General features: G+C 32.9%; 1 protein-coding gene across 1 annotated transcript; it reads left to right on the top strand.

Moving 5' to 3' along the window:
* Positions 1-9154: 9154 nt before the first annotated feature.
* On the top strand, positions 9155-13927 carry LOC120345958 (uncharacterized). Its single transcript, XM_078115270.1, has 6 exons — positions 9155-9217; positions 9998-10152; positions 11048-11178; positions 11840-11950; positions 12416-12633; positions 12798-13927. The coding sequence occupies exons 2-6, from the start codon at positions 10010-10012 to the stop codon at positions 12981-12983; spliced, it is 789 nt and encodes a 262-aa protein (XP_077971396.1). The 5' UTR covers positions 9155-9217; positions 9998-10009; the 3' UTR covers positions 12984-13927.
* Positions 13928-15918: the final 1991 nt, after the last annotated feature.

Below are 15918 nucleotides of genomic sequence, written 5' to 3'. Positions count from 1 at the left end.
TGGAAAAACTATGAAGTACATTGCAATATATTATGCTTGGCCAAATAGCAACATCATACTTGACTACAAGAATAACCTATCTTGTCCGTGAATGAATAGCATTCATTCTAATATTTTTTGAGATTTTTTTCAACATTCGATATACTGCAGAGTATATAACACTCAAACTTGTGTTAGTGAATTATTTAACGGGAATTGTTATTTGCGGTCACTAAACATGTCCGACCAAAATGTAATTTTTTTTCTTCTTCTTCACCTCTTTCTTTCTTACAATGCATTGTATTCACGTCAGTGTGACCTCAGGAGGTTTGAATTCCAGGCTATCCGTTGCATTTACATTGTAACGATATACCTTCATTTATTCATATTAAATGCCGCGTCTTTACCACAAGAAATCTGTTACGGAAGAAAATTCGTGATCTTGTTTGATTCAACTTACACTTGATGTTTGTCTTTGTAGAAAGAGAAATGAACTGAAAAGGGTTTGTAAAAAATAAGATAAATTTAATTATAAAGATAGACACTATGAATTCCTTGACAAGATATAAAATGGAAGATATCGATTCAGGAGTTGTAAGTTATCCAAGCATGATAGACATACAATGAATTTTAAATGCGTTATTTTAAAGCTGGCTCTTTCCGGTTCATTTCTCCACTCCAGATCAACAACAAGAGCAAGTTGGGCACTGCCGTCTCGTATGTAATTATAAAGCGAACTCTTTTTGAATAAAGTGCTCTCCACAAAGATAGTTGAATATTCATCAAAATGTTAGTTTGGTTTTACATAGCACAAGGTACCCCTTTGGTGCTCCCAAAGTATGTGCACCAAGATGACGCACAGCCTGATAACCCCGACCTGGTACACATACTATGTTAAGGTTGTGCGCCATCTTGGTGTACATACTTTTGGAGCGCCAAACCTTTTTGTGAACAAAAATTTTTCTTCCTCGAGAAATAGGGTTTTGAAATTTGTCAACAATTCTGTACAAATATCATTTATGATATTCCTTCGATTATTGTCCTACTGCTTTAAAAATTCAAAATGTATCAGCAAATATATGATGTGGAAATGTATTTTTAAATTGAAGGATTTCTAAATATGTTTGAATAGAAACTGAAATCAAACTTCAAATTTTCTCACGATAAAAATTTAGAGAAGTATTGTAAAGAAATTATTAACTGTTGGCTTTTGTCTTGTGAAGCGCAAAGGCTTTGACTATTATTTAAAAAATATCAATATTTTTGATACAATTTTGACTACATGTGCCTTGCCTTCAGGTGTCGTATTTATTTGCTTTGTCAAAAGTCGATCTGCAATCCAGAGCAAGGCAATTTCAAATTTTAAAATTGAATAGATTGTTATTGTTAATTTCAATTCAAGTCAAAACATTCCATACCATTGCGTTGCTAGCTTGACATCCGATAATAAAAATATCAGCAAATATTGATATAAGTACGATGTATACTTGGACACGGTAGCTTCCTCACGTAAGTTTAAATTGGGAAGCTTCGTGCGTAAAAAACTGGAAATTTGTTTATCATGTTGTTAATTGATATTGCACAACTTTCTCATAATAAGATTTGTCAAAAACTAGAAAACAAAACTTATTGAATTCTTCCGATTTTCTATACACCAGTTTTTTTATTATTATTTTATATTATGTTTCAGAAAGGCTGGAGGAAGGGAAATATATAAAATAAAATTAGGTCGAATATTCGGTAAAGTATTTTGCGTATCACATGACCTTTATTTAAACACAACTTTTTAAAAAAATGAACAGTGCTTTTTTAAGTAATCTTTTCGAAATACTTTTCAAAATGAAACAAATGTAAGACTGAAAGAACTTTGATTTTATTCACAATCAACAACAGATGACTACGAAGCTAAAATTTCACAATTTCTCGGCAAACAATGCATTGTATTCACGCCAGTGTGGTCTCAAAAGATTCAAATTCCACGTTATCCGTTGCTTCTACTTTACAACAACAAATCCATAAAATATCATGTCAAGAACCTGTCTGTTCTACCAGAAGCATGCAATTGAAAATTGCGCCAGAGATAGCAAAACTCTGGAGTACATTGCAATATATTATGCCTGACCAAATAGCAACATTATACTTGACTACAAGAATAATCGGACCCCATAAAGTATGTGCACTAAGATGGCGCACAACCTGAACATAGTATGTGTACCAGGTTGGGGTTCAGGTTGTGCGCCACTTTGGTACACATACTTCGAGAGTGCCGAATAATCTATCTTGTCAGGGAAGTCAAAACATCCATTCTAATATCTTCTGAGATTTTTTTTAACATTTGATATAGATTATATAACACTCAAACTTGTGTTAGTAAATTATCAAACGGAAATGGATAAACATTTCCGATCAAAATATAACTTCAAGTTAATATGAGCTGAAGATCTGAAAATTTAATCTTCGTCATTAAGAAAGGGTTTCAAACTTTGGCTGCTTGCCTATGGTCCTGTTACACGTAACTTCCGTATGTTAGAATTTTTGTATTGATAAGATTGAACGCATAAAAAAGGTATGACTAAAAGAACTTTGATTTTTTTCACGACGAACAACAGATGACCACGGAGCTACAATTTCACATTTTCTCTGCGAACAATGCATTGTATTCACGCCAGTGTTACCTCAAGGGGTTTAAATTCCAGGCTATCCGTTGCATCTACATTGTAACGATATACCTTCATTTAATCATATTAAAGGCCGCGTCTTTATCACCAGAAATCTGTTACGAAAGAAAACTCGTGATCTTGTTTGATTCAACTTACACTTGGTGTTTATATTTGTAGAAGGAAGAATGAACCAAAAAGGGTTTGTAAAAAATTAAGATAAATGTAATTATAAAGATAGACAATGTATAAAATAGGACCTCTAGAAGTATGTGCACCAAGATGGCGCACAACCTGAACATAGTGTGTGTATACCAGGTTAGAGTTCAGGTTGTGCGCCATCTTGGTGCACCAAATAAAATGTAAGAAATCGATTCAGAAGTTGTAAGTTGTCCAATCATGATAGACATACAATGAATTTTAAATGCGTTATTTTAAAGCTGGCTCTTTCCGGTTTATTTCTTCACTCAAGATCAACAACAAGAGCAAGTTGCGCACTGCCGTCTCGTGTGTAATTGTAAAGCGAACTCTTTTTGAATAAAGTGCTCTTCACAAAGATATTTAAATATTTATGAAAATGTTAATTTGTTTTTACATAGCACAACCTTTGGTGCTCTTGAAGTATGTGCACCAAGTTGACACACAACCTAATAACCCTTACCTGGTACACATACTATTTTCAGGTTGTGCGCCATTTTGATGTACACACTTTTGGAGCGCCAAACCTTTTTGTGAACAAAAATTTTTCTTCCTCGAGAAATAGGGTTTTGAAATTCGTTAACAATTCTGTACAAATATCATTTATCATATTCCTTCGATTATTGTTCTACTGCTTTAAAAATTCAAAATGTATCAGCAAATATATGATGTGGAAATGTATTTTAAATTGAAGGATTTCTAAATATGTTTGAATAGAAAACTGAAATCAAACTTCAAATTTTCCCACGATAAAAATTTAGAGAGGTATTGTAAAGAAATTATTAACTGTTGGCTTTTGTCTTGTGAAGCGCAAATGCTTTGACTATTATTTAAAAAATATCAATATTTTTGATACAATTTTGTCTACATGTGCCTTGCTTTCAGGTGTCGTATTTATTTGTTTTGTCAGAAGTCGATCTGCAATCCAGAGCGAGGCAATTTCAAATTTTAAAATTGAATAGATTGTTATTGTTAATTTCAATTCAAGTCGAAACATTCAATACCACGGCGTTGCTATCGTGGCATCTGATAAAATAAATTTCAGAAAATATCGATATAAGTACGATGTATACTTGGACAGGGTAGCTTCCTCACGTAAGTTTAAATTGGGAAGCTTCGTGCGTAAAAAACTGGAATTTTGTTTATCATGTTGTTAATTGATATCGCACAACTTTCTCATAATAAGATTTGTCAAAAACTAGAAAACAAACTCCTTGAATTCTTCCGATTTTCTATACACCAGTTTTTTTTATTATTATCTTATGTTATGTTTCAGAAAGCTTGGAGGAAGGGAAATATATAAAAATTAGTCGAATATTCGGTTAAGTATTTTGCGTATCACATGACCTTTATTTAAACACAACTTTCTTAAAAAAAAAACCGTGCTTTTTTGGGTCATCTTTTCGAAATACTTTTCAAAATGAAACAAATGTAAGACTGAAAGAACTTTGATTTTATTCACAATCAACATCAGATGACTACGAAGCTAAAATTTCACAGTTTCTCCGCAAACAATGCGTTGTATTTACGTCAGCGTGGCCTCAAAAGTTTTAAATTCTACGTTATTTGTTGCTTCTACTTTATAACAACAAATATGTAAAATATCATGTCAAGAACGTGTCTGTTCCACCAGAAGCATGCAGTTGAAAATTGCGCAAGAGATGGAAAAACTATGAAGTACATTGCAATATATTATGCTTGGCCAAATAGCAACATCATACTTGACTACAAGAATAACCTATCTTGTCCGGGAATGAATAGCATTCATTCTAATATCTTTTGAGATTTTTATCAACATTCGATATACTGCAGAGTATATAACACTCAAACTTGTGTTAGTGGATTATTTAACGGGAATTGTTATTTGCGGTCACTAAACATGTCCGACCAAAATGTAACTTTATTTCTTCTTCTTCACCTCTTTCTTTCTTACAATGCATTGTATTCACGTCAGTGTGACCTCAAGAGGTTTGAATTCCAGGCTATCCGTTGCATTTACATTGTAACGATATACCTTCATTTATTCATATTAAATGCCGCGTCTTTACCACAAGAAATCTGTTACGGAAGAAAACTCGTGATCTTGTTTGATTCAACTTACACTTGATGTTTGTCTTTGTAGAAAAGAAATGAGCTGAAAAGGGTTTGTAAAAAATAAGATAAATTTAATTATAAAGATAGACACTATGAATTCCTTGACAAGATATAAAATGGAAGATATCGATTCAGGAGTTGTAAGTTATCCAAGCATGATAGACATACAATGAATTTTAAATGCGTTATTTTAAAGCTGGCTCTTTCCGGTTCATTTCTCCACTCCAGATCAACAACAAGAGCAAGTTGGGCACTGCCGTCTCGTATGTAATTATAAAGCGAACTCTTTTTGAATAAAGTGCTCTCCACAAAGATAGTTGAATATTTATGAAAATGTTAGTTTGGTTTTACATAGCACAAGGTACCCCTTTGGTGCTCCCAAAGTATGTGCACCAAGATGGCGCACAGCCTGATAACCCCGACCTGGTACACATACTATGTTAAGGTTGTGCGCCATCTTGGTGTACATACTTTTGGAGCGTCAAACCTTTTTGTAAACAAAAAATTTTCTTCCTCGAGAAATAGGGTTTTGAAATTCGTTAACAATTCTGTACAAATATCATTTATCATATTCCTTCGATTATTGTTCTACAGCTTTAGAAATTCAAAATGTATCAGCAAATATATGATGTGGAAATGTATTTTTAAATTGAAGGATTTCTAAATATGTTTGAATAGAAAACCGAAATCAATCTTCAAATTTTCTCACGATAAAAATTTAGAGAAGTATTGTAAAGAAATTATTAACTGTTGGCTTTTGTCTTGTGAAGCGCAAAGGCTTTGACTATTATTTAAAAAATATCAATATTTTTGATACAATTTTGACTACATGTGCCTTGCCTTCAGGTGTCGTATTTATTTGCTTTGTCAAAAGTCGATCTGCAATCCAGAGCGAGGCAATTTTAAATTTTAAAATTGAATAGATTGTTATTGTTAATTTCAATTCAAGTCAAAACATTCAATGCCACGGCGTTGCTAGCTTGACATCCGATAAAATAAATTTCAGAAAATATCGATACAAGTACGATGTATACTTGGACAGGGTAGCTTCCTCACGTAAGTTTAAATTGGGAAGCCTCGTGCGTAAAAAACTGGAATTTTGTTCATCATGTTGTTAATTGATATTGCACAACTTTCTCATAATAAGATTTGTCAAAAACTAGAAAACAAAACTTATTGAATTCTTCCGATTTTCTATACACCAGTTTTTTTTTATTATCTTATGTTATGTTTCAGAAAGCTTGGAGGAAGGGAAATATATAAAATAAAATTAGGTCGAATATTCGGTAAGGTATTTTGCGTATCACATGACCTTTATTTAAACACAACTTTTTAAAAAAATGAACAGTGCTTTTTTGAGTAATGTTTTCGAAATACTTTTCAAAATGAAACAAATGTAAGACTGAAAGAACTTTGATTTTATTCACAATCAACAACAGATGACTACGAAGCTAAAATTTCACAGTTTCTCGGCAAACAATGCATTGTATTTACGTCAGTGTGGTCTCAAAAGATTCAAATTCCACGTTATCCGTTGCTTCTACTTTACAACAACAAATCCAAAAAATATCATGTCAAGAACCTGTCTGTTCTACCAGAAGCATGCAATTGAAAATTGCGCCAGAGATGGCAAAACTCTGGAGTACATTGCAATATATTATGCTTGACCAAATAGCAACATTATACTTGACTACAAGAATAATCGGACCCCAAAAAGTATGTGCACTAAGATGGCGCACAACCTGAACATAGTATATGTACCAGGTTGGGGTTCAGGTTGTGCGCCACTTTGGTACACATACTTCGAGAGTGCCGAATAATCTATCTTGTCAGGGAAGTCAAAACATCCATCCTAATATCTTTTGAGATTTTTTTTAACATTTGATATAGATTATATAACACTCAAACTTGTGTTAGTAATTTATCAAACGGAAATGGTTAAACATTTCCGATCAAAATATAACTTTAAGTTAATATGAGCTGAAAATCTGAAAATTTAATCTTTGTCATTAAGAAACGGTTTCAAACTTTGGCTGCTTGCCTATGGTCCTGTTCCACGTAACTTCCGTATGTTAGAATTTTTGTATTGATAAGATTGAACGCATAAAAAAGGTATGACTAAAAGAACTTTGATTTTTTTCACGACGAACAACAGATGACCACGGAGCTACAATTTCACATTTTCTCTGCGAACAATGCATTGTATTCACGTCAGTGTGACCTCAAGGGGTTCAAATTCCAGGCTATTCGTTGCATCCACATTGTAACGATATACCTTCATTTAATCATATTAAAGGCCGCGTCTTTATCACCAGAAATCTGTTACGAAAAAAAAACTCGTGATCTTGTTTGATCCAACTTACACTTGGTGTTTATATTTGTAGAAGGAAGAATGAACCGAAAAGAGATAAATTTATTTATAAAGACAGAAGACACTATGAATTCCTTGAAATTCGTTAACATTTTCTGTACAAATATCATTTATTTTATTTCTTCGATTATTGTTTTACTGCTTTAAAAATTCAAAATGTATCAGCAAATATATGATGTGGAAATGTATTTTCAAATTAGAGTATTTCTAAATAATTTCAAATTTTCTCACGATAAAAATTTGGAGAAGTATTGTAAAGAAATTATGAACTGTTGGCTTTTGTCTTGTGAAGCGCTAATGCTTTGACTATTATTTAGAAAAAATCAATATTTTCGATACAATTATGTCTACATGTGCCTTGCTTTCAGGTGTCATATTTATTTGTGGACCTCCAGAAGTATGCGCATCAAGATGGCGCACAACCTGAACATAGTATGTGTGTACCTGTTAGGATTCAGGTTGTGCGACATCTTGGTACGCATGCTTCTGGAGCACCTTATTTGTTTTGTCAAAAGTCGATCTGCAATCCAGCGCGAGGCAATTTCAAATTTTAAAATTGAATAGATTGTTATTGTTAATTTCAATTCAAGTCAAAACATGCAATACCACTGCGTTGCTAGCTTGCCATCCGGTAATAAAAATATCAGCAAATATTGATATAAGTACGATGTATACTTGGATAAGATAGATTCCTCACGTAGTCAAGTTTAAATTGAGAAACTTTAGGAAACTTTGTGCGTAAAAATATGGAATTTTGTTTATCATGTTGTTAATTGATATCGCACAACTTTCTCATAATAAGATTTGTCAAAAACTAGAAAACAAAACTCCTTGAATTTTTCCGGTTTTATATACACCAGGTTTTTTTTTATCTTGGGAATCTAAACCTCCTTAATCTTTTACGCGAACATTTGTCATTTCAATTGCCTTACTGATATGAAAAATTTCAATGTTTTACGATGTTCTTCAGAGAAAATTTGAACTCTGAACGAAAACTCGAAAACAGCTCTACTAAAATCCTCTGAATTTTATAGACATTTCGCTTTTAAACTAAGTAATAAAAAAACAATTAATTATTCATGCACAGATTTGTCAACTTAACCGTGACATGACGTATTGAAATATGTTATCTTATTCAGAAATATTCTTGAACGGGTTTTCCTATAGCTTTTCCTTTGCATCAGTTACTGTATATTCAAATACATTATGCAACAGTCGACATGAGTCGCCACCGATGTTATTGCATGGATGCAATGGATAATATGTAGTTTGAATCATTACTTATCGATCTCGATCGCTAAGTATGTTAATAGGTATTTTTGTTTCACTTTCGTATGTTACGCGATATCTCACGGAAGCGAGGTTGAATCTGCTCCAAATTTTGCATGTGCATTTATAATACCTCGGACCAGAAGCCTATTGATTGGGATGGATGTGTTATAAATATATCAAGTTATTAATTAATTAGTGATGGGAGACGCGGTGTCACTATTGAGTCAGAGCGAAGGAATCGAAACCGCAAGATTGATAAGTCGGCGGTCTGCGATCGCTATCTAGTTCCAAACTCTAGAAATTTGGGTAGTTAGAAAATACGAATCCGCGCTGACTCACAACTCGTAGTCACTCTTTTTGTCCATCGCATTACCTTGCATGTTACCAACTGTTTTAAGTATGGCGGAACGATCGTTTCAGTAGGCCCATTCATCTAAAAACATTTTTACTAACTTCGAGAGGCTTCGCACAAAACAATTGTCTCTCTCATAAACCTTTATCAATGTTAAAATAAATTTCAGCGACAAGAAAAACTTTCGTCTCTTATATAAGCCGCGATAACAAACATTGCAAATTATTTGCTAAATCCGGCAAGCAGATTGGTATAAACTGGGGCAAGTGATAACAAGGACAAACTAAATCAAAGGTAAATTGTCAGTAATATCTATTTGTGAAGTTGCATGTTTGTTTTTTGGAGGCAAGAAAGCAGGCTAAAAGTTAACGCCTCAATATTATTGGGGTATTTACTTTTAAAGTTGGAACTATTCCTCATTTTTTTTCTCTGTTTTTAAATCAGGTTAACGTGTTAAATAATTCCAGCGGTTTTAATTATAAGAAGTAAAATTTGTTTTATTTTCAATCATTTTAATTATACTCTTTTCCGAATATTTCTGTTTGAAAGGTTGGAAAATTGAATACGGCCCAATAAATCAGTTTGCCTGAAATTGGAAAACTCTAACAATTACTCATGAAAGAAATTAAAACTCTATTTTTATTTAAAAAATCTTTTTACCATAGTTAATTAATGCCTTTTATGTTTTGAAAACGATAAGAAAGCGATAAAATCTGTATTAGATTATTTATGTATTATAGATTATTATCATTTTAATTATAATAATATAATAATTTGACGCCTTTGTAAAGGACGGACAGAGGCATCACAAATGAAATATAATACGACAGGGATGGGCAAACTACTGCCCAAGGAAAAGAATTTTGTGCTCCTCATTTTTTAAATAAAAAACAGCTACATACAAAATTTAAATTATTCAAGTTACAAATTGTCCAAATAATTACAGAATAGTAAACTTAGTATAGTAAACTCTCATATAAATCCAATTAGGTTTTGGCTTTTTAATGGTAGGCTTTTCGACGCGTGTTGTATTTTAGAATTTAGATGATTACAATCGTGATTTTGTTTTTGCAGTTTCAAATAAAAATGGCTTCGATGAAAATTGTTCAACTGCTCTTCTTCGCCTTGTTTGTCGCTTGCATGGCAAATGGAGTGAATCAACAACGCATCTGCATGCAACTTGAAGACATACATAACGAAGAAGTACAATCTTGGATTGGAAGAACAAGGTAAGGAATTAGTTGTAATATTATGGTGATCATTTGTGTTTGAAACATCGTAGTACCTTCTGAATGGTTCAGTGTCCTAGAGTCTAATCTAAGGGCTAACTGGAACAACTGGAAGCCATAAATGTCAAAGAAGAAGAATCTGTGATTGAACGTACAAGGTAAGATATATGTTACCATCTTATGATTATGGTTGCGATTATAATGATTTAGAGTTAGACTAGAGACACCCTAGAAGCAGTGGTGGGATTCAAATTTTTTGTCAGCCTGTTCCATCACAAAAGTCATATTTTTCAGCCGGTTCTGTTTCAAAAATCATCTTTTTTTTTAGCAAATAAACCAGTAATGCTAACCGGTTCTCTAATCTTATAAAATTCCGTGAGACGGTTCTATAGAACCGGTGGGAACCGGCTGAATCCCACCACTGCCTAGTAGTCCTTGGGCGGTTCAGTGCCTTACAGTCTAATAAGCGGTAATCCAATCGACCGAAATTCATGAGAGATAAAACTATAGGATCTCAATTTCCATGTCCTGCAATACACCAACTCACCAGAGGTGCAATAAATTGTTTCCATTCTTCTAAACCATTCCGTGTCTGCGTAGAAAGGATTATTTGTTCGGCGAAAATCATCTTAGACATGAAAACACCGCATAAAAATACAAATAAAACAGGTCTTGACATACGTGACTCGTTATGGAAACACCGATTTTCGGACGATACCAGGATATTTATATATATATATTATATTCTATTGCTTTCCCTAACTAAAATTTTAAAAAAATTACTGAAATATAAAATAATATATTGAAATATAGGTTACTTTAATTAGCCATAATGCATTTTACAAAATCTAAATTTACTGTTGATTCACACTGGTTGATTACATTTATATTTCAGAAATCCGTATTCTTCTAGACCAGGAAAACGAGGCGCCAAAGGCGATGTTGGCCCAGCAGGATTAAAGGGATCGTCCGGAGAAGTTGATTATAGAAGAATAAACCGAGCAATTCAAGAAAATGTCGAAATCGGTAAGTTTCAGAATAATATGGACAAAATCTAATCTAAGCCTGATAACCGGTGTTCCAGAGAAAAAAAATAAAAAACTTTTTTGAATGGAATATTCAGGTTATAATTAAGATTATTTGCTTTTATCAGTATACAACAAACAAACAGACATCTTCATCGTGTGGCAAGAGTGCAGTCGAATTCGAATAAAAAATTCATTGAAATTGTTTGATAATTTAACGTTGTCGAGAAGTCGTGTTTACGGTATTTTTCCATAATTTTGTGTCGAAATTATGCCAAATATGAAAACAATGGGAACCTCTATTTATTTTTTTCGAAATAATATCAATAAATCATAGAAATTAGGATAATACGACAAGTCCCAATTTTCGAAGCCTAGTTTCGGTTAATCTATGATACAGCTTGTGCCGATAAACGTTTTTCGAGCCTTTTCTTTGAACAAAAGTTTGCACAAATGTCTCTCATTTTATTGGAATGTGGTGTGACCAGTATCTTAAACTTGAGATTATGTCAGCTCTATTGCCACTAGAATGCACACTCCAGCGATGTCTTTTATATTTCTTTGATACGCATGTAGCCTACTTGTTTTCTGGTTAAATTACAATATAATATGTGTTTAGTTAGTAGGCTGGGTCGTGTAAAAGATTTCATCTTACTTTACAGAATGCAATAAAGTGAACACGGGATTGGTTGGAAGAATAAATAAAATGGAAGAAATGATTCGAAAAATGAATAGAACTGTTTCCGATCCTCACAGGCAGCTGAAGTTACAAGGTAAACTATCAAAAAAAGCTATTTCTGACGAAGTATCTGTGGATTTATTTCGTAACAGTAATCAACACAAGAGAAATAAACCTATAATGACAATCATCAACGTTTATTATAAAATATGCACAAAGACTATCATTAACAGATTGAACGATCTTATAAATAAACAAGTTTCTGCGTTATAGAGAGATAAATGATTTAATATAATATTAGTGTTTATTTGTATTTGTCTGTATGAAAACGTTTAACACTTTTAATTTATTTAAAAACTAAATCACAAACCTTAAGCTAAAAGTGAAACGAACAGAATTAGTAGAGTTATTATAAGTGGCCAAAGCAGTATTAGGATCCACATGTTATGTCATTCAAGCGACCAAACTCTAGTAGTTGACGTTGCCTGATTTATTCTTAAGTCTCCAATGCTAGAAAAACGGAAAGTTTAACGGAAAATTTTGCATTGTTTTTCTACAGGACTTTGTCCCGTACAATATCTAGGTCATTGCTTCTGGTCAGTAGTGCATTCATCTAAGGATATCAATGTGGATGAAGCGAAAAGAATTTGTGGAGTAAACAATGGGCTTCCTGCAAATGTTTATAACGAGCAACATCTGAACGACCTGATGGCTGATATTCGCAGAAAAATATCGGCAGATACGTTTATCTGGACAGGCATGCAAGTCGATATATCAGTAAGTAGCTTACCACGAACATTTTCCGCAACACGATGTAATAAATTTTATGTTAAATTTTTTTTATTATTGGAATTTGGAACGATTCTAATGTTAAATTACATCTTATGGATAGGATTTCTAAATTAAATCATTTGTCATACTTTAAAATCTGTATTAAACAGACGAATGCAGTACTCATGCGAGACGGAACAAGGGCGTCGTATGTCAAGTGGTGGACTGGTGGATTTCCGAACGCAGGAGAATCAGGTTTGTATATCCACGTTCAAACTGACCCATCATCCAGCAGACAAGGAATGGGAAACGATCCACCTACAAGCAAATTTCACGGCGTCATTTGTGAAAAATAGAATTCAATGTATTCAAGATGTCCTTATGTTTGAATTATATTTCAAATTCTGTATTTGGTGAAACACATTTTAACACTGTTTCACTTAGTTTTGACGATAAGTTGCCATTCCCGATTATATCGCGTGGAAAGCTGGCTCACTATTCCCACAACATATCTATACTGATGACCGGAAGACATCCTTGCTCCGCCAGATGAATAAACCTTTTTTACCGAATTCATCATTCTTGGTATATTTGTGAAAATCCTTCTTTACTTTCTTCTCACACAATCGGAGTATTGAAAAAGGTTTCCTGTGATAGTGAGAAACCTAATATTGGCAAATGTGACAAGTATATGTGACATAAATGTATTGCATGTTATATATAACATGACGCTTTCAACAGTTGATATTTTCATAAAAATGCTTCCAATTTGTTTTAGATTTTTGGCCTTAACAATGATTACAAGTAGGCACTTGTAAAAAAACATATATTTGTTTTGCTCTCTGCCAATTTGTAAATATACAAAGAAATTCGTTTGCAACTTTCTATAAAATTTCTTTCGGTTGATAGGGTTGAAATAGAAAATGAAATGACCGGGATTGAAATAATTTGTAAAATAAATGCAGCAAGTTAATATCAAATCAAATCAATCTAATAAAAGAAAGGTTAAACGAGACTTAAACTTGGTGAACAAATTTACGTCCGATTTTATTAAAATTAGTTCTTAAACATTGCAATACCAATCACGGCCTATCAGGCGTAAAACTCCGCTATAAACTTACAACTAATTACATTGATTTAATAACACTTATGTGATATTGCTATTGCTGAATGCTTGTATATATATTCTCCGAGCTTTTACTCTTTGATTAAATTTTGCATGTTATTAATATAACATAACACATATATATGTATATTATGTCACATAGCAATATATTTTTTTGATTGGGGTTTTGCCATGCGTGGCTTTTTAGTCTTTAAGAATTCCAGAAAATTGAGCAAATGTTGGATAGTAATTATTCGTTCCAATACTGACGCATTGCGTAACGCAATAGAATCTAATAAACTTGAGAAAAGATTACTATGCGTTTGATCGCATACCAAAGTAGCACCAAAGAATTTTCAGGCTACTACTACATTTATGAGCCGGAAGAGGTTTACTTCGTTTTTAAACGAAGTCATGTACACTTCGTCCACTCAGCATTCACTAAGTTGTTTAAGTCATTATATGTTATGGATTGGATTTCCCTGGTTTACCGAACCAAGCTCTGAGTGAGATGTTCATTGGTCCTTAGTCTTCGATCATCAAAATACTGATTATTAAATATTGATTTACACTGGTACTGGGATTTTCGAACAAGGTCGTAAGTAAGCAAGCAACCACCAAATTTCTTGAGAGTAGGTTTAAGCATTTTTCAGTCCTGGGAAAATGGAATTATCTAAAAAGAAATATTTCACAAGACTGTATGTGCAAGCGTAATCCGCCAGACGGAACGAAAGAGATTTTATTTAAATGTTTATTCAAATCTTTTCGGCTATGGCTCCTATATATGACCTAATAGAAACACAAAACTGGTTGAGGTTTTGAGTAAGATTACGATTTAGTGCCATCACATCCAGCGCCAAACCACTATCACATCCACATCCAACCCACTAATTGGGTTTTTAGACGCGATAAGTTACGTCTATAGATATAAGTTTGCCCGACGAATGTTAAGAACGAACTGGAAATTGCAAAATTTTGCGCAATAAGACAAATTGGATGTCAGTTTACTCAAATGGCGATTCTATTTATTTCACATTGCTCCGCATAAAGTCATGTGCAAGAAGCCACCGATGGGAGATGCTCATAGACTACTATATACAGATGGTCTTACTGGTTACAGATCATTACTACGCTTTGGTCAGAAATAGGCTCGAACAGTGATTGAGGGATCGACATGTTCTATTGTCGGATTAAACTATTCGTAGATATCTGAACTACAAATAATGTTTTCAATAAACCAAAACAGAATGAAATAATGAGTCCTATCGCTAAGATAAGAATTATATCAAACAATTCTTCGACTTAGCGATGGTCTCATAACCCCCTTGCCAAAACCTTAGTACTACAGAGTGCGTACAGATTTTGTAGAAATACTATTTTGTTATTTTTTATTTTCATATTTCAGATGGATTCAAAAATAGTGTTTGTTACTTTGCTCATGGCTTTGATGTAAATGCCAGATGTGTTTGATTGAGAAACATTCAAGAAATTTTAAATCCAATCTCCTTTCTCAAAACCAATGAACCTTGTACCACGAATTAATTTGAAAATTTGTTTAGTTGATTCAATTTAAATAAAAAAAAATAATAAAATATAGTTTATATAAAGCATTCCAGCTTAGCTAAAATTTGAAGAAAAGCCCTTAACATAGGTTTGTAAATCAGTTTTTTGTATCTCTTTAATTATTAAGTAATAACAAATAAAACAACAATTTTGCAAAACGAAAAGTATGTTCACTTCGTATCTGAGAAACCCATTGCCATTACTAAGCAATTGGACTAACAAAAGAATTTGAAAATACATTACAGTTATTTGAAAAAATGCTTTTAAATTATTTCACTGAAGCATTAAAATAATATAAGCGAAGTGGTAAAAGATGGCGGAAGGAGACAGATACTAGGCGGAAAGGTATTCAATCTCAAACCTCAATTGATAATTTAAAGAATTCACTTTTGCGACATGAATATGAAGTTTACAATCATGGTCGGAGAAAATTTGAACGACTTAAGAAGAAATATCGATTTCAATAATTGAAAAATCCACATAAAAACTATTTGGATATATACATTTTTATACAGTCATTATACACTTGGATATATATACGGTCAAAATTTTCGATTTGAAAGTGATTCGAAAAAGAAGATCCCGATCTGAGCCAGTAAAATCAGTTTAACACCAATCGCTAG

The sequence above is a fragment of the Styela clava genome, chromosome 8, assembly GCF_964204865.1.
Source record: "Styela clava chromosome 8, kaStyClav1.hap1.2, whole genome shotgun sequence".
Classification (NCBI taxonomy): Eukaryota; Metazoa; Chordata; class Ascidiacea; order Stolidobranchia; family Styelidae; genus Styela; species Styela clava.
The sequence above is the reverse complement of the archived record's forward strand: the minus strand, read 5'-3'. Positions and strand labels throughout refer to the sequence as shown.